The sequence below is a fragment of the Lepidochelys kempii genome, chromosome 7 (assembly GCF_965140285.1).
Source record: "Lepidochelys kempii isolate rLepKem1 chromosome 7, rLepKem1.hap1, whole genome shotgun sequence".
Lineage (NCBI taxonomy): Eukaryota > Metazoa > Chordata > Testudines > Cheloniidae > Lepidochelys > Lepidochelys kempii.
This window is the reverse complement of record NC_136386.1, coordinates 59163456-59181974: the sequence shown is the minus strand read 5'-3', so window position 1 is coordinate 59181974 and position 18519 is coordinate 59163456. Positions and strand designations below refer to the sequence as shown.

The 18519-nt window shown below is 46.6% G+C and overlaps 1 protein-coding gene across 3 annotated transcripts in view; it reads left to right on the top strand.

Annotated features, from left to right (window-relative positions):
* TMEM273 (transmembrane protein 273) overlaps positions 1-8167 on the top strand; it is a 37259-nt gene extending 29092 nt beyond the window's left edge. For all 3 annotated transcript variants that reach the window (XM_073353080.2, XM_073353077.2, XM_073353079.2), the window contains 2 exons: positions 3107-3133; positions 6314-8167. In XM_073353080.2, the coding sequence (XP_073209181.1) occupies positions 3107-3133; positions 6314-6332 (46 nt within the window). In that variant the 3' untranslated portion in view covers positions 6333-8167. The remainder of the gene's footprint in view (positions 1-3106; positions 3134-6313) is intronic.
* Positions 8168-18519: the final 10352 nt, after the last annotated feature.

The window sequence follows — 18519 nt, the reverse complement described above, 5'->3', positions numbered from 1 at the left end:
AGGAGTAGTAGATACGCTGGAGGGTAGGGCTAGGATACAGAGGGACCTAGACAAATTGGAGGATTGGGCCAAAAGAAATCTGATGAGGTTCAACAAGGACAAGTGCAGAGTCCTGCACTTAGGACGGAAGAATCCAATGCACCGCTACACACTAGGGACCGAATGGCTAGGCAGCAGTTCTGCAGAAAAGGACCTAGGGGTTACAGTGGACGAGAAGCTGGATATGAGTCATAGAATCATAGAATATCAGGGTTGGAAGGAACCTCAGGAGGTCATCTAGTCCAACCCCCTGCTCAAAGCAGGACCAATCCCCAATTTTTGCCCCAGTTCCCTAAATGGCCCCCTCAAGGATTGAACTCACAACCCTGGGTTTAGTAGGCCAATGCTCAAACCACTGAGCTATCCCTCCCCCCAACAGAGATGGAAGGGACCTTGGGAGGTCATCTAGTCCAACCCCCTGCTCAAAGCAGGACCAATCCCCAATTTTTACCCCCAATCCCTAAATGGCCCCCTCAAGGATTGAACTCACAACCTTGGATTTAGCAGTCCAATGCTCAAACCACTGAGCTATATGAATGAATAGTGTGCTATATGAATAGTCAACAGTGTGCCCTTGTAGCCAAGAAGGCCAATGGCATTTTGGAATGTATAAGTAGGGGCATTGCCAGCAGATCGAGGGACGTAATTGTTCCCCTCTATTCGACATTGGTGAGGCCTCATCTGGAGTACTGTGTCCAGTTTTGGGCCCCACACTACAAGAAGGATGTGGAAAACTTGGAGAGAGTCCAGCGGAGGGCAACAAAAATGATTAGGGGACTGGAACACATGACTTATGAGGAGAGGCTGAGGGAACTGGGATTGTTTAGTCTACAGAAGAGAAGAATGAGGGGAGATTTGATAGCTGCTTTCAACTACCTGAAAGGTGGTTCCAAAGAGGATGGATCTAGACTATTCTCAGTGGTAGCGGATGACAGGACAAGGAGTAATGGTCTCAAGTTGCAGTGGGGGAGTTTTAGGTTGGATATTAGGAAAAACTTTTTCACTAGGAGAGTGGTGAAACACTGGAATGCATTACCTAGGGAGGTGGTGGAATCTCCTTCCTTAGAAGTTTTTAAGGTCAGGCTTGACAAAGCCCTGGCTGGGATGATTTAATTGGGGATCGGTCCTGCTTTGAGCAGGGGGTTGGACTAGATGACCTCCTGAGGTCTCTTCCAAGCCTGATATTCTATGATTCTATGATTCTATGAACCAATGCTTATAAAGCACTTGGATGAAAGGTGCTATAGCAATGCAAAGCATTATGGGCCATATTCTGCCATCATGCTCAAGTTGAGTAGAACCTTGTTCCGTGAATCTCACTGAAATAGAGGGACTGTTTGTTGAGTAAATACTATAAGTGTGGAGTTTGCAAACAGGGGCAAATGTAGCCTCCCAGTTCAGTGGCTGCACCATCCCCTTCCAGGAGTCCCTGCTTGCTTCCACCCCACTTCTCACCCCCCTACTCTCTCCCACTCCCCAGTGGGCAGCCCTGCCTGTGTGAATGCGCATTCAGGCCTGATTTCTGTGGGTGCACTTGCACCCATGGACCCTGTCTAGAGCAGCCATTGGTTTGCATGTTGAAAAAGGACATGAAGGGCCTGATTCTGTTCTCATTCCAGTCTACAGTGGTGTAACTAGGATGGCCAACACTGTATTTCAGAAATACTGGACAGCTTTCTTAGTACCACCCTGCTCCTCACCCCCCTTGTTGGCTCATGTCTGTTCCACTTCATGGTCCTCGGCACTGAGATGAGTCCTCACTCTGTGCCCTCCCAGAAGCCTTTGCCTCCCCCTCCCAGGTCCCTACTCCGTACCCCACCCCAGTGATGAGCTGCCAGAAGGTGAAGAACCGGTTCCTTCAGTCACTCCGGGTCTTCGGCAGCACATCCTTCAGTCACTCCAGGTCTTTGGCAGCACTGAAGGGCCCGCCGCCAAAGTGCCGCCGAAGACCCGGAGCGACTGAAGGACATGCTGCTGAAGTGCTGTCGAAGGACCGCAGAGCCGCCAGGTGAGTAGAGCTCAGGCGGGACAGACAGGATGGTCCCGCAGGCCGCATGTGGCCTGCGGGCTGGAGTTCGCCGAAACCCTTTAACAACCGGTTCTAAACCGGCTGCAAAATTTAACAACCGATTCGCGCGAACTGGTGCAAACCAACTTCAGCTCACCACTGCCCCTCCCTACTGGTGAACCTCAGATCCATGTCACTTCCCAGGGAGCCAGCAAGATTTCAGGAGTTGAGAGCCCGGGACCAGCACACAGATCAGGGCCCAGGGTACTGCCCTGGCTGTGCTGCCGTCCACGTGAGACTGTGACATGTGTGGTATCGCTGCCAGGGCATGCATGCTTGCAGCTTATGTTCTGGGTTTTTTTCACTGGGACCAGCATTCCCTTAGTGGATCCCAGTGAAAAAATAAATGACACATTTTCACCGCACTCGGCATGGCTGTACAAAAACTGGCCAGGAGGCAATCCTAGTTGAAATATGGGATCAAAGGCAACCCAAACTGATTAAATAACATATTGCCTGTCCCATACTTAAATAAAGGACATCCCTTACAATATGGGCCTACTGGCAACTGTAGGTGTAATTACCTGGCCTCCAGTGGAGTTACTCCCAGTTTACACTTGTGTAAGTGAGAGGAGAATCAAAGTCCTTAAGAAAAAGCTGAGGCCTAATGACTTGTATTGAATTTCTCTGCTCTTGCAAAATCTATGTTTCTGAAAAATAGTTTGGCTAAAAATTTCTTTGAGGGAGGAAAAAAGACTCATGAAAAGCCAACTACTGAAGAAACATTTCCTGCCTGCCAAGGCTCTGAACAGCTCCTTTTCTGTAGCTGTGTGAAAATGTTTTAGTCTGAAGGAAAAAGACTCTGCAGATCGTTCATTTCCAGGAACTGACACTAGGGGGAGTAAAACAGAATAAAAGGTTGGAGAGAAGTAAAGAAACCATAGAAGAGTTAAAGGAAGAAAAGAATCCGTGTTTTGATGGGTTGATTCTTTGAGTGAGCACTTTTGGATGGCTGCTCCTGTACTCACACTCCCTGTCTCATTCTTTTACACTTTGCAGGTCACACGTGGAATCAGCTGCGATCAGGTATGTTCTACAGAAGGGGCCAGGTGGGAAGAGCTCAGGATCTTCCTCCAGTCTGATGCAGCAGGAATGGGGTGGAGGGTAACACAGAGTCTTTGGTGGCAGCCAGTAACAAAGAGGAATAAATGTGGCCACATACACAACAATGAAGGAGGGCTGTGAGACCCAGGTCCAGCAATTGTAAGCCCAGGTTTACAATGCAGTGTGGACACTCGTGGGGGCTTGGAAATACTGAGGTTTACACAGACCCGGGTTTACAATGGAGTGTAGACATGCCCTTGGCAATCCTGGGCAAATCACTTAACCTTTCTGTGCTTCAGGCTCCCCACCTGTAAAAAAGTAGTAATAATACTTACCTACCTCACAGGAGTATCACGGGGCTATTTGTTTTAATGTTGGTAAAATGCTTTCAGATCCTTGGGTGGAAGGTGATGGGGAAGCCTAAAGTGATTTTATTATGAAGTGCCATTCTCTGATATGTATCAATCAAATGTCAGACCCATAACATGTGTTTGCTAATGTAAATTTCCTCCTGCATAACTCCTTTGCCCAACAATCTTATGTGGATTTTGCATGATCGTTAGGGAAATTAGAATCCGTAAAAGTAAAATACAGAAAGTAAATTTCAGATGCACACACAATCCTGCTTCCCTATGTGTTATGTTACTTAAAGGGAAACTATATCTTTATGCTATAGGCCAGTATTGTGAAATGATTAAGCAGCACAACCAATTTTATAAAATTCAATCAAAATAGCAATGAAAAAGTAGATTGTATCTCTATACCCTTTCCAAAGCCACCCCTTGTGAGTGGGAAAAACTGGAAAAAACCCGGAAAACCCCTCACCTTATCTTCCTTCCAGTCCCTCCCTTCAGATCAACTGTGCCTCCTGCAGAGCACTACCAGTTGAAATGGTTTGCTTACATAGCAAGTTGAGACCCACTGCTTAGGGTAAAATAGCTTGTGCTCCCCTTCCTGCTGTTCTGTTTGTCACATTTACTTCTTGCACTTTGTCATAAACTAGGCCCTGATCCTGCAAACACTTATGCATGAGCTTGACTGCAAGGGCAATTCCATTGAAGTAAATGGCACTGCTCACATGCATAAGTGATTCCAGACTCAACGCCCTACATTGTTAGCTTTCTGTGGCATGACTGTCTTTTACTGTGTCTGTACAGTCAGTGTAATGGGGTCCTGATTCTTGGCTAATGCCCCTAAGAAATACTGTAGTACAAAATTAAAACAAATGTTGCTATCTTTTATTATCAGAATGCATGTTGGAATCCATGTCTTTGCACAGAAATATAAATGTGAAAAACAGAACTATTCCAGGTTTCAGAGTGGTAGCCGTGTTAGTCTGTATCAGCAAAAAGAATGAGGAGTCCTTGCGGCACCTTAGAGACTAACACATTTATTTGGGCACAAGCTTTCGTGGGCTAAAACCCACTTCATCAGATGCATGCAGTGGAAAATACAGTAGGAAGATATATATCCACAGAGAACATGAAAAAATGAGTGTTGCCATACCAACTCTAACGAGACTAATCAATTAAGGTGGGCTATTATCAGCCGGAGGAAAAAAAAAAGTTGTAGTAATAATCAGGATGGCCCATTTCAAACAGTTGACAAGAAGGTGTGAGTAACAGCAGGGGGGAAATTAGCATGGGGAAGTAGTTTAAATGAGCTCCTTAGTCATTTCTGCACCGGACATTATAAATATCTTTTATGTTTGAAAAGCAGAACAGGGTTCCTTGAAGTAATAAAAATAATACATTTATAGCATTTTACATCTTCAAAGCATTCTACAAACATCAGCTATGCCTCAACCCCTGTGAGAAAGGTGGATCAGTATTATCATCTGCAGCTTGCACAAAGAGAAACTGAAGTGAAGCAACTTGATGAAACCACACATCAACTGAGTTTCCCAGCTGGGGTTATGTCACATGATTTCCTGTCTCCCCTGCCAACACTGTGCTCAGTCCTGCAGGCTACTTGCTGCCAGGGACTCTGCATGCTGTTAGTTGACCCCTTCTTGCAGGGATAGATGGCATCTGCAGTCATTTCCACAACTAGATCCACAGGTTGGAAATACATAATTTGTCAATTTGTTAAAACAGGGCAGCTGTAAAGACACAGAGATGTCTTGCCAGACAAGAGTTAACTGTGAGGATCTTTATGACTGTAGAAATGATCAAATAATATTAGAATAATGTAGGGGTTCTCAAACTGGGGGTCTTGAGGTTATTACACAGGGGTCACTGGCTGTCAGCCTCACACATGGCGGGTCTCTGGCTCTAAAGAAAGGGTGCCAAAATAGAAGTTCATCCAAGGTGCAATTTTCTCTAAGACCAGTCCTGAGACTACGACAACATTATAGGACTTACTTCTGGCACCTTAGAGACTAACCAATTTATTTAGTCTCTGAGGTGCCACAAGTACTCCTTTTCTTTTTGCGAATACAGACTAACATGGCTGCTACTCTGAAACCTGTCATTATAGGGCTTGATTGTTCAGCAGCTGAAGAGCTGCATTAAACTGCAGACCAATCAGAATATTAAGAGTGGCCAAAAAAACCCTCATTTATAATTAACAGTCAGACTCACAGGCAAGGGTGGTCCTGGGGGAGGCTTGCAGGGGCTATAGCCACCCCAAAATTTGCCTTAGCTCACCCATAGCCGCCCATCCCAGCACAAAGGGCAAACTTTCCACAGAAGTAAGGATGGCATAGGATGGCATTGCTACCTTTGCAGTTCTCTGCTGCTGCTGGTGGCGGCGCTGCCTTCAGATGTGGGCACCCGGCCAGCAGTCACCACTCTCTGGCCACCCAGCTCTGAAGGCAGTGCCTGCCGCCAACAGCAGCACAGAAGTAAGGGTGGCAATGGCACAATGTGAACAATGATATTGACAAAGTTTCTTCGCCCCCCCCATCCGCCCCCCATATTAAACAGTAACTATTTAACTCAAGAGGCTTGCTGTGTGAAAGTGGTCACGCATACAAAAAGTTTGAGAAACAACTGGCATAATGGATTAGAATGACTTTCCTTCCATTTAAAAAAAATATTTTTTTTATTTACTAAATAACATTTCTCCAGCTCTAACTTTAGTATGTTACCCTAGATCACTGCTGCCAAAGGGAGAGAAATAAAGTCTTGTTTATCTAGGATATTTTTTCTTCTTTTTCAGAGAAGAAGTCGATTTATAAGAACAGCAAAATATAGCTGACCTCCAGCCATTTTGGAATGGGGTACATTCAGACTGGACATTTAACTACTGCTGTACCTGATCTCTGCATCAATTGAAGACCTTCGTCCACGGGGCTGTCTCAGCAGCCCCAAATTCGGTTTTTTGAAAAAGTGAACCAAGTGACTGATTACAGGAAAGGCTTTATAGTGTGCACAACCTAAGGTTATCTCTGCACTCAGAAAACATTGTGCACTCATATTATGTGCCTGAGGGGAATGTATGATGGAAATACACATGAGATGGGCTTTGTTCATTAACAGGTCCTGTTTGGGCTATGATAAGTATATGATTTTTTTTAAATGAATGAAATCAAAGGTGCCCCAAAACTAGAGATGGGTTCAAGCAGCAACATTCATCTACATTGACATTGCAAGCGCCTCAGAGATGGGGCTGAAGGGAGAGAAAATGGCAAGAGGGGTTGCTCAGCCCAGTGCAAATATAGGGGCCATTTGGAAAATGTGGAGTAAGGTTTAGTTTTTGAACACCAGCCCCTTGATGCAAAAGCTACGGGTGTTCTGATTTGGGGCCTCACTTCTGTACCTGAACTAGAAGGTAGAGAAAGGGGATTACTCATGATCTTTCTTTAATATATATTTAGGGCCCTTTGTTTTCATTTTTTATTTTATTTATTTTTTTCCTGGGAATTTATCAGTGTTTATTACCATAACAACAAAAGCAGGTGAAAATCAGTGCAAAAAACTATTATGAATTTTTTTGTGTAAATACCAGGTCTATTTTGGTGGACGGAAAGATGGGGGGGGAGGTATTCAGTAGATTTGAATTCTGTTCATCAGTGTGGTTTGCTGCAGAACTAAAACAGAACTCAAAACACAATGCCACCTCTGAGTTTAAGAAAACAATATATCTCGAATCCCCAATAAAACTTTTCATTTGAATAAACAGTTTACTGTTGTAGACTTAGACCTATTAGCCTATATTTACATTTAATAATTGGGCCACACCATGTGCAGCTTGTACACTCAGCTTCATCCTTTAAGCTGTGAATCTAAACTTTGTGGCTCTGGCTCATCTCTACAGCCACATACATTCTACAATATCATATTTTAATCCTGGGCTTGATTGCTAAATCTGAATTTAGAGCCAGCTTCTGCTCTCAGTTACATCAGTATCAGTCTGGAGTAATTCAGTTGAAATCAGTGGAGTTTCCCCAGTTCTGCACAAGAATTTGTCCTTTTATTCAACAGTGCTTTTAGTGGTGGTAGCCTGAACCCCAAACTGGAAACACTGTGTCTCAATAAGAAGGACTGACCACTTGTTCATGTGTTTGCCGAACCATGGAAACAAAGGCCTCAAATTCAGTAATGAACAGGAGCAGACTCAGTTGATCCTACATGGTTAACCAAGAGCTGAATGAGGGTCTTAATGATCAATGCACATTCATTACTTGGCCATATCATAACTGCACAGCTGTAATGCCAATTTTTTCACCTGTGAAGAAAAAATATGTTTACTGTGTCTAAAATCATGACAAAACCATTATTTGTTCTATACTCAGCAAACTGGGGAATTCCAGATATGTCAGTGAAACTAGTCACCGTGGATCTCTCTGCTTTGAAATACACCTCATCTTTCATTGCTCAGAATAAGGGGGAAATGCAGTCGAGACAAAGAAAAGAGCTATATTAGAATGATTTGCCTGGATTCCCAAGGTGTCTTTTATCCGATTCAATAGCAAATGTTGCCAATGAACTGCTATGTTAACAGATCACCTAAAGCAATAATGTGATACTTGTAAGTAATTTTGTGGGGGTGGGGGAGAGAATAAACCATTGTGTAGGGTATCTATTGATTGATTTGCTTCCTTTAGCATCATTTTAATTAAGACTTCTGGTTTGGAACAGGAGAGAGGATGTGGTCATGGAGGGAAGCTGTACCTTTATTTATCTTTATGAACAACTCTTTCATTCACACCCTTGCAGAACTGCATAGGAAAATGAGACATTACAGGCAGGCAGTGAATGGGCAGGGTTGGGGAGTCAGGGTTAATAATATGGATCAGGTAAATTTAAAGGGCTGAAGAATAATACTCTGTCCAGGAGAACATGGGCTAGGAATAAAAAATATATTATGGATGGGAGTTTCAAAAGCACTCAGGAGTGGCCTCGCTCTGCTCCCATTGAAATCAATGGCAATGTGAATGTATGATAACTCTCCCCCACTAGCTCTGTCTCATAGATGATGGGCATAATAGGCCAGGGAAGACTAACCCTCCCCTGGCGCAGCTGCTGCTACCGTGCCACTTGATGCCTGGGCCATGGTGGCCCCGCCTGTGCTCCACCTCTTTTCCTTCCTGCTCTGCCCCTTCCTCGAGGCCTCCACCACTACTTGGCAGCTGAGTGCTTCCTCTCCTTCACTCCATCCCCCCTCTCCAGAGGTCCCCACCACTCCACGCATCCTCGTGGGCGGTGGAGACCTCGCTGGGGACGGGGGGGTGCAAGGGATGAGGGACGTGGAGAGCGCATGCAGCAGTGGCCTTGGGAGAAGGGGTGTGTGGAGGAGAGGAGGAATGCAACAAGCAGCAACGGGGGGCGGGGTGAGCGGGGGGGCTGGCGTAGAGTGTGAACGGGGCCCCGGGTGGAAGAGGTGGGAGTCAAGCAAAGAAGAGGTGGGACAGGGAGCTAGCCTACCCCAGCGGAAGCTTCACCCACCGCCCATGCTCTGCCTCTGTGCTATCTACTTAGACTGTAAGCTCTTCAAAGCAAGGCCTGGCTTACTATGGGTCTATAAAGTGCCTAGCATACACTTTAATGCACTATGGTCAACATTTTCAGAAGTGCTCATTAATTCTGTATTCTTCTGGAGGGCTGTGACCAATGATGAGCTGCCAGAAGCTCAAGAACCAGTTCCTTCACTTGCTCCAGGTCTTCGGAAGCACTTCGGTGGCACATCCTTCAGTTCCTCCGGGTCTTCAGCGGCACTGAAGGACCCACAGCCGAAATGCTGCCAAAGACCCGGAGCGAGTGAAGGACCCGCTGTCGAAATGCTGCCAAGACCCGGAGCAAGTGAAGGACCTGCCGCCAAAATGCTGCTGAAGGCTCAGAGTGCCACCGAGTCAGTAAAAATTCACATGGGAGCCTCCCCAGCCGAGAGCTCAGGCGGGACAGACAGGACGGTCTCGCAGGCCACATCCTGTCTGTCCCGCCTGAGCTTCCCCACCCCTTTAACAACTGGTTCTAAACCGGCTTCAAAATTTAACAACTGGTTTGCGCGAACTAGTGCGAACCGGCTCCAGCTCACACTGGCTCTGACCCTGCACCATTGAACTCAATGGGACCTCTGCCCACGATCAAGTCCTGTTTGTGTGCCCAACTTGAGACACCTTGTGCCTAGTTGTCAGAGATGCTGAGCACCCAAAGCGCTCAGTGAAGTCATTGGAGTGACTCTGGATTTATACCAGTGTCAACGATTTCAGAATTAGCCCCCTGATATGCAGACAACTACTTTCACTATTTCCTACTGGACCATGCTCCTTCCTCCTAGCAGATGTACAGAATAATGATGGATTGGCTCATTTAGATGAGAAAACAAATGTATACTTGTATGCCACCTACTAACAGTTAGGGTTTCATACACACCATGCATTTTTAACAAAGAAGTAAGCAATCAGTACATTTAGTGACAAACAGTTGTCCAGCAGCAGCTGGAATTGTTCACTAGACAAAGAGAGAGAGTCAAATTCTGCTCCCAGTTACACCACTGTAAATCAGGAGTAATTGCTGAAGTCAATGGGCCTGACTGTGCTCTTACTCATATTGGTATAAAATAGGAGTAATTCCACAGAACTCACTGAAGTTACATTGGTATAAAAGCAGTGGCAGTGAGATGGCAATCAGTCCCAGTGAAACAGGCCGCACTCGTATACATCTGGTAAATGAGCGAAGAATCTTCTCCCATGTTTCCCAAACAGGACACATTGTGAAACATGTCAATAGGCAAAACAGTTGCCTCCTGGATATCCCTTAACTATTCTCCTGCCCATAACTGGAAAATCAGGTCGCTTTAAATGCAGGAAACAAAAATGCCCTTCACTAATCAAGTGCAACAGAAACAGACAATTACCAAAGAAGGGGCTCTGTCTGACTCACCAATGACAAAAAGGAAAAAATATAGCCAAAGGAAAATATATACCTACCACACCAGTATGGCATATGGGTAGAATACCAGAAGACATGACACACATCCACAGAGTACTAATTAAACACAAGACTGAATCAGAGAAAGGTATGAGTGGTGATGGAACAGCAGGTGTGGTTTTCTAAGAGCTGTGGGGCACCTACAATTCCAGTGGGAGCTGTGAAGGTTCAATACCTCTGAACCCCCCTTACACATGTACCGGTCTATCATAATCAGAAGGGAGTGAAATAAAAATGAGTTGCTCTTGGCTATATCATACACAAGGCCCTTATCTTCTCTAATTTGATATCTACGTCCTTATCTGGCCCCCCATTACCATAGCATCTGAGCACCTCACCATCTTCAATGTAATGAACCTCCCAAGACCCCAGAGTGGTAGGGAAGTGTTCTTCCCATTTTATGGAGAGGGCCATGAGGCATAGGGTGGATTAAATGATTTGTTCAAAGCCCCTCAGGACACATACAGCAGAGTATGGAAAAGCACCCTCCCTAGCCTGGGGCTTTACAACTACACAATCCCGCCTCTCTAATATTGCTGCTGGGTGATGATTACCATGTTTTGTCTTACCTAATGCATGCTCTTGTCAGATACCTTAAAATTAGACCCTATAATTCTCTTTTCATTCACAGCAATGTGAACCAGGCGACCCGGCAGAGAACTCTGTGGCATTATGTTGGTATAAATGCAGCCTGAGCTGACACTCAGAACCAAATACAAATGTTCTCCTGCGAATAAAGCCCATCCTCTGTGTTCCTTTTACAAACTTGTTCAGTCTTTGTACACCATGCAATGGGTGGGCATAGGACGGTGGTAAAGTCTAACTTGTAGTACCAGCCCCAGTGCTAACTCATGGTTTCTCCTGAATGTGATCGTCACAAAGGCATTTCACCAGACAGATTATGTTACACTTGTGGCTAGAGAATTAATTCTGAGTTATGCATGATTAAAATTATTACTTTTAACCGTATTCTTCAGTAATTCCAGGATGCTCAGAGAAAACTCAAAGGCCTGGGACCAAATGCAGACACGTTCTCTTGTGACTATTGTAAGGGGACTTGTGTCCCCTTTCTAAAACTCAGTGGGGGTGTTTCAGTTGTCTAGGTCCCAGTAACAAAAGAAAGGGGATGGGTTGATGGTGAATCAGGACCCTGAGACTGACAGTCCCCAAAAACAATGGGGAGAGGCCATTGCTCCAGGTCAGCCTGATTGACAGAGCAGGCAGGCGAATCAGGGAGTCAGGAAGGGTCCTGTTCTCCCTGTGAGCTGGAATTGCCTGGGTCAGACAGAGTGGGGCAGAGCTAAGGAGAAAGCGGAGGCCCAAGCTGAGCTGGGGAGCAGAGCTGTGCCAGATCCAGAGGGGCCAGAAAAGCAGCCCAGGAAGCAGGTCAGTGGTTGGAGCAGAGTCACAGAAGCAGCCTGCACAGCAGACCTGTCCTGGGAGCAGAGCTGCAGCAACCAGAGCCAGAGGGGCCAGAGAAGCAGCCCAGGGAGCTGGAGGAAGAGCAGCAGCCGCAGCCGCCGCCGTGCTGAGACAGAGTGCAGCTGGAGCTGAGGCTTAGTGGAGCTGGAGCAGTCTGGAGCCAGGTGCGGTGAGCAGTTGGGCAGAGTGAGGGGGACCCTGGGCAACGGGCCCAACACTGGGAGGCCTGGCAGGCCAGACTTGGAGGGGGATTGTAACCCCAAGGGGGGACTGACGCTGGGAAGAAGAGTCCTGCCACCTAAAGCCTGAGGGCGTGTAGCCACCACCAGAGCAAGGGTCTGACCCGCAGCATCCCTGCAGCACAGCCAGGGCCTGAGAGGGGGCCTGGGACTTGGGAGGAACAGTCTGAACTTCCCTGACATTCCAGAGACACTGTTTGTGATGTTCCCTGCCACAGAGCGGGGTGATGTGTTTTCCTTTAACCTTTCCCATTTTTTCCTTATTTTTTTTAATTGATTGCTGTTTAATAAATTGTATTTGTTTTGAACCATATGTAATGATCAGTGGGTCAGGGAAGCACCCAGTGTGGAGAGAGCATCCCAGAGTGGGGACGCCCTTGCCCTAAGTGACCACAACAAGGTTGGGGGTTGAGCCCCCCAAGAATCCTGGGCCCCGCCTTGTTGGGGTTACAAGGACTCTGCCATACAGGAGAGTGGAAGGGGAGCCCTTGAGGTCAGGCAGGCCTCCGGGTAAAGGAAGTGGGAGCGAGGACTCAGATCCTTTCACTTGCCCATTTCACTGGGGTAGTGTATAAGCCAGGAAAGTTACCCACAATAGCGGGACCATACCCCTGCTTACACTAGTGCTTGATGACTCATGTCCACTGTATAGAAAACACAGAGCATTTTGGCTACACTGTGCCTCATGTCTTTGAGGTCATTCTCCTCCCCCCCACCATATATCCTGTGGAGCTGCCCCCTGCCTCAGAGACCACTGCTCCACCCCCTCCCCCCAATAGGCCTCAGACCACTGGGGCTACCGCCCTGCCCCAGGCCCCTGAGAAATCACTGCCCTCTCCCAGCTCCTGTGGGGTTACTCCCCCATCTCAGAGCCAGGTGAGGTCTATGTCCTCCCTGGTTCCTGTAAGCCTGCTGCCCGGCCTCAGGCCCCTGAGGTCACTGCACCCCATGTGTCTCCAGGAGGCTGCTCCCCTTTTCATTCTGTATCCTGTGTGACTGCCCCTCTGCCTCAGGGTCTTGAGGCCTCACCACACCCCTAAATTCCATGGAGCTGCCTGTGACACTTCCTGGGGGTACCCAGGGTTTTGAGGCACCTCGCTAGCACCTGCCCTTAGCATGAGGAAGCCCTAGCTGTGCCTGCCAGGGTCTGCTCCCTGACTCCTCCAGCCACGGGCAACACAAGCACTGCCCTCTCAGCCTATGCATGTTAGCCATGGGCACGCTCTAACCCCCTTCTCCGTGGGGGATGCTCAGTGACCTTCCACTGGACAAGCACGGTATTCACAGTGTCACTGCCCCCCTGCCTACCAGTTTCACCCTCAGATAATTGCACCACATAACATACAGCACTTAGATAAATGAATTTCTACTGGGTTCCACTATCAATTTCACAATACATAGAGAGTCAAGTGATCGCTCATAGAAATATTGGAAACAAGTGATTGATCCACAGAAACTAAAATGATACCGTGCGTTCTAGAGCCTAGACTTAGTTAACCAGATACTCTCAGCTATGAAACAGGCAGGCTGTAATCCCTTTTTCATGGGACAAGACACACTGTCAGCTTGGCCAGGCCGCAGAGGGAGTAGAGGAGAGGCAGTGGGGAGCAAAACTGAGGAGCGGGCAGGTGTATTAGTTCACAAAAATTCTGTTGGGGGTCAAAGTTTTGGCAGCATATAGAACCATCTCTGTCCTAAACAGCATTGCAAATAAGAAAATACAGGCAATTATTGCTTTCCTCATGACCGTGTCCAAAGTCTGGGGGTGCAAAAAGTGGAAGACAATGGAGCATATCAATCTATGAAAAGTTGGGGGGGGGGAACATCTCCCTTTGCCCCATGGTAAATGATGCCTCTGGCGGGGGCATCCAGGATTGATCTGGAGGTTACAGAGGCAGAATTAATTGCTGGGCAGGGAACTGATGTGAGGGCGAAAGCTTCTGCAGTGGGGGCCAAACTCCCCTTAATACATTTGGGATCTGAGACAACACTGAGTCTCTCTCACACACACACCATGCGTCCGGGGATGGGCAGGGGGAAATCAACAATCAGAAGACAGACCAAAAAACACAATCAAGCTTTTTAAAAAATATATCTTATGATTTTTGGGCCAGTCTCATGGTTTTGACTCATCATTTTTGATCTCTTGAGGTTGGCAGTGCTGTTACTCCCTGCATGCTGTGATTCAGCCCCCACCCCCACCTCAGTGATTCTTCCCCCTTGTGGCCCGAGGGGGCTGCTCCTTGCCTAATACCCCTGAGAGGTCACTGATCCCCATGTCCAGTGGGGCATGCCCCTGCCTTTGGCCCACGTAAGGATACTGTGCCCCTGCATCCTATGGGGCTGCTCCTCTGTGGTTACTGCCTCGCCCCATAACATTTGAGGCTGCCCCCTGCCTCAAGCCCCTGAGAGGTCCCTGCTCTGCCCTTCTTCCCCCCCAAATCCTCCCCACCCAGGGACACCATGCCTCAGGCAGAGGCAGGCCAAGCTGCTACAAAGGGGACCCGAGCCCATTGCAATGAAGAGCAGCCTGAGTCCTGAGGGGACACGGAGTGAGGAACTGATTTTGAGTGCTGGGTTTGGGGTGTTGGGGAAGTGATTGGTTTTGAGAAGGGAGAGCAGCTTGGTTTGGAGATGGACAGTGGGCTGATTTTTGAAGCGAGAGAGCTGATAGTGTGTATGTGGGGGAGAATGGCCGATGTACTGTGGTGTGGGATTTGTGGGGAGAGTTGTATTGTCATATGGCCTGATAATCTAGTTATTGTGGGTTAGCACAGCTGGGAATAATGATGCAGGCACAGTGATGCCAACTTTCATGATATTACCAGGAGTTTCGTGCTATTCGGAATTTTTCTTAAAGCCTCAAGTCCTGGAGTCATGTGATTATGTGAGACTTCACTTTCATTTAAAGTAAAAAGTACATTTCTAACCCTCATGGTTGCAGAGAAAAGCTTGAAAGTATGACCCCCATGCACCATAAAGGCCCAGAAACCAGACAGCAAAAAAAAAGAACCCCCAAAACAATTACTAATATTATTTATTATTATGTCATTGTTTTGGGGCCTGAGCGGTGATTTTGGAATACTTGGGTTTGGAAATATTTCAGGTATAAGCTCAGCAAACAACAGAACCACATTTGTTTACTAGTGGAGAGAGTACAGAGACAGCCCCTCTGCTGCAGCTGGTACCAACCAGGTCCCATCTTTCCCAGAGGCAGGGAGCACAAAACAACCCCAACTATACATGCAAAATGATGAGGTCTAAACTGGCTGTTGCCACTCAAGAAAGAGAGCTTGGCGTTATTGTGGATAGTTCTCTGAAAACCTCCACTCAATGTGCATTGGCAATCAAAAAAGGTAACATAATTTTAGGAACCATTAGGAAGTGGATAGATAATAAAACAACATATCACAATGCCACTATATGAATCCATGGTACGCCCACACCTTGAATGCAGCATGCAGTTCTGGTCACCCCAAATGAAAAAAGATATATTAAAACTAGAAAAAGGTACATAGAAGGGCAACAAAAATGATTGGGGTATGGAACAGGTTCCTTAAAAGGAGAGATTAAAAAGACTGGGACTGTTCAGCTAAGAAAAGAGAAGACTAAGAGGAAGAGGCATATGAGAGAGGTCTATAAAATCATGAATGGGGTGGAGAAAGTGAACAGGGAAGTGTTAGTTACCCCTTCTCATATCACAAGAACCAGGGGTCACCCAATGAAACTAATAGGCAGCAGGTTTAAAACTAATATAAGGAAGTACTTCTTCACTCAAGGCACAGTCAGCCTGTGGAACTCATTGCCAGGGGATGTTGTGAAGGCCAAAAGTATAACTGGGCTCAAAAAGAATTAGATATGTTCATGGAGGCTAGGTCCATCAATGGCTATTAGCCAAGATGCTCAGGGACACAACCCCATGTTCTGGGTGTCTGTGAACCTACAACTCCCAGATGCTGTGAATGGGCGACAGGGGATGGATTGCTGGATGATTACCTTTTCTGTTCATTCCCTCTGAGGCACCTGGCTTTTGCCGCTGTCGGAAGACAGGATACTGGGCTAGGTGGACCATTGGCTTGACCCAGCATGGCTGTTCTTATGTTCTTAATTACTTTCTGAAATAGGGAACACATGGGAGGGGCAGGCAGTGAGATCATAGAATATCAGGGTTGGAAGGACCTCAGGAGGTCATCTAGTCCAACACCCTACTCAAAGCAGGACCAAGCCCCAGTTTTTGTCCCAGATCCTTAAATGGCCCCCTCAAGGATTGAACTCACAACCCTGGGTTTAGCATGCTAATGCTCAAACCACTGAGCTATCCCCCCCCCCCCCCCCCCCAAGATGTGAAGGGGGAGATCTTCCTCTCAAACTCAGGTGAAATAACCTGCCTATTTGTTCTGATTCACATCTAAAATCAAGAGGCACACCTTAGCAACTGCTAGGGCTTAGGGAAGGCTAGTGAAAACGGGCATCACTGTATGTCCAGAAATGGCTTGTACCAGACATTCCTGAACTCCGGGGGACTTGGAATTGAAACCTGGACTGAAACATGAACCAAACAGAAAAAAACCTCAGACCTGAGCACCCATAAACTTTGGGGGATAGTTTCTAAATCTGGATCCAGAAGGGGTTCCCAATTTTGCAGCTAAAATCCATTCTGCTGGTAAAAAAGACCCTAAATAAATGAGTTTCCCAATTGGGCTAATGCAGCTCTTTGTTCCTACTGTAATGAAATGCTGCTTCTGGAGAGGTTGTCTACCAGGACTGAACTTTGACTTCTGGTCATTAAGGTTACACACATTTCCTAGCTGAACTAAAGGACCAGGTCACTTGCTGGCAGGAAGTAATCGATTCCTAAACCTCACATATGGCCTAACCAAAAGGGAGGTGGGGACAAAGCCACTTTGTGTTAGCAGGCATTGGAGTCAATTGGCTCTCACCAGTATTTAGGGCCTGGGTCTGTTCCTTTGATTTCAATGGGAATATTTTATATTTAGCTTAATGGGAACAAGATTGGCCACTTAAGCATTGATATTTATGACACACATATAAATTGTTTCCTTAGGTAACTTGGGTCACAAAACCCAAACAATTATGAACAAATAGGACATTCAATATATGCTGTAGCTCATCCATTACTAAACACCAGGCTTCACAGTAAGAGCGAGTTTCAGGAAAGCTTATTATCTATGAGGTTATTTGATTGATCTGAAAGGGTTGGATGTGCAGAGGGCACAGAAGGAAAGGTCAAATTACCACTTGCCACTGTTGCATTTTAGATAGAGTAAGATCTGTACTGGCCTCGAGGAAAACCACACAAATGTCAGGCCGAGTCCGGAAGTAGTGCTAGGCCTTAGACCAAACAGCAGCTGTTCGTCCTCTGCTCCCAGCCCTTCCTGCTGACTTATTTATTATCTCCTCCTGCGTCATTTGTCATAATCTCTGACTAGTCAGGCCAATTAATCATGGCTCAGAAAAAATGAGATTTCTCACAAGGAGATTATCCGTCTCTGACAAATGAGGGATAATTCAATTAGCTTCCTTTTCTAAACATTTATTAACTGGTTTGGGTAAATTAGCCCATTTTGTAATTTAGCTATAATTTGGGAAGATTTAAAATATCATTAGGTGCCCAAAATCCTATGTTAATGGAACATTACAGTTGAGATTTTAATTACCCCAGAGAGAATGTGGAGGTAAGAGGTCTGATTCCCTTATGGAGGGGTCTGATAGAATGTCATAGGTACAAAAGCAACAGGGCTCTAGAGAAATTACCCTTAAGAGCCCCAGTTCTGGAAAGCATTTAAGCACAAGCTTCATAACTTTCCTGAATAGAGTGCTTTTCTTGAATTGGGGTCAAAGCCTGCAGAATTTACCTGATAATATTTATCAATTTTTTGTACCATCCTATAGAATCCTATAGTGTGCATATATATACCTACATACATACATACATATACTACCCAATACAGTGGTTCTCAACCTTTCTATACCTGGGATCCCCCTGGGACTTCCCTTCCATCTAGCCAGAGCCAATTAGCAGAACTGGAAGGGCAGGGTGGCCACAACTACCTGCTTGTGACCCTATATCTCAGGGGTGGCCAACCCGTGGCTCCGGACACACGTGCGGCTCTTCAGAAGTTAATATGCGGCTCCTTGTATAGGCACCAACTCCGGGGCTGGAACTACGAGGCACCAACTTTCTAGTGGGCCAGGGGTTGCTCAGTGCTCAACCCCTGGCTCTGCCACAGGCCCTGCCCCTTCCTGCCCCCTTCCCTGAGCCGCCGTGCCCTTGCTCCTCCCCCCGCAGAGCCTCCTGCACACCACAAAA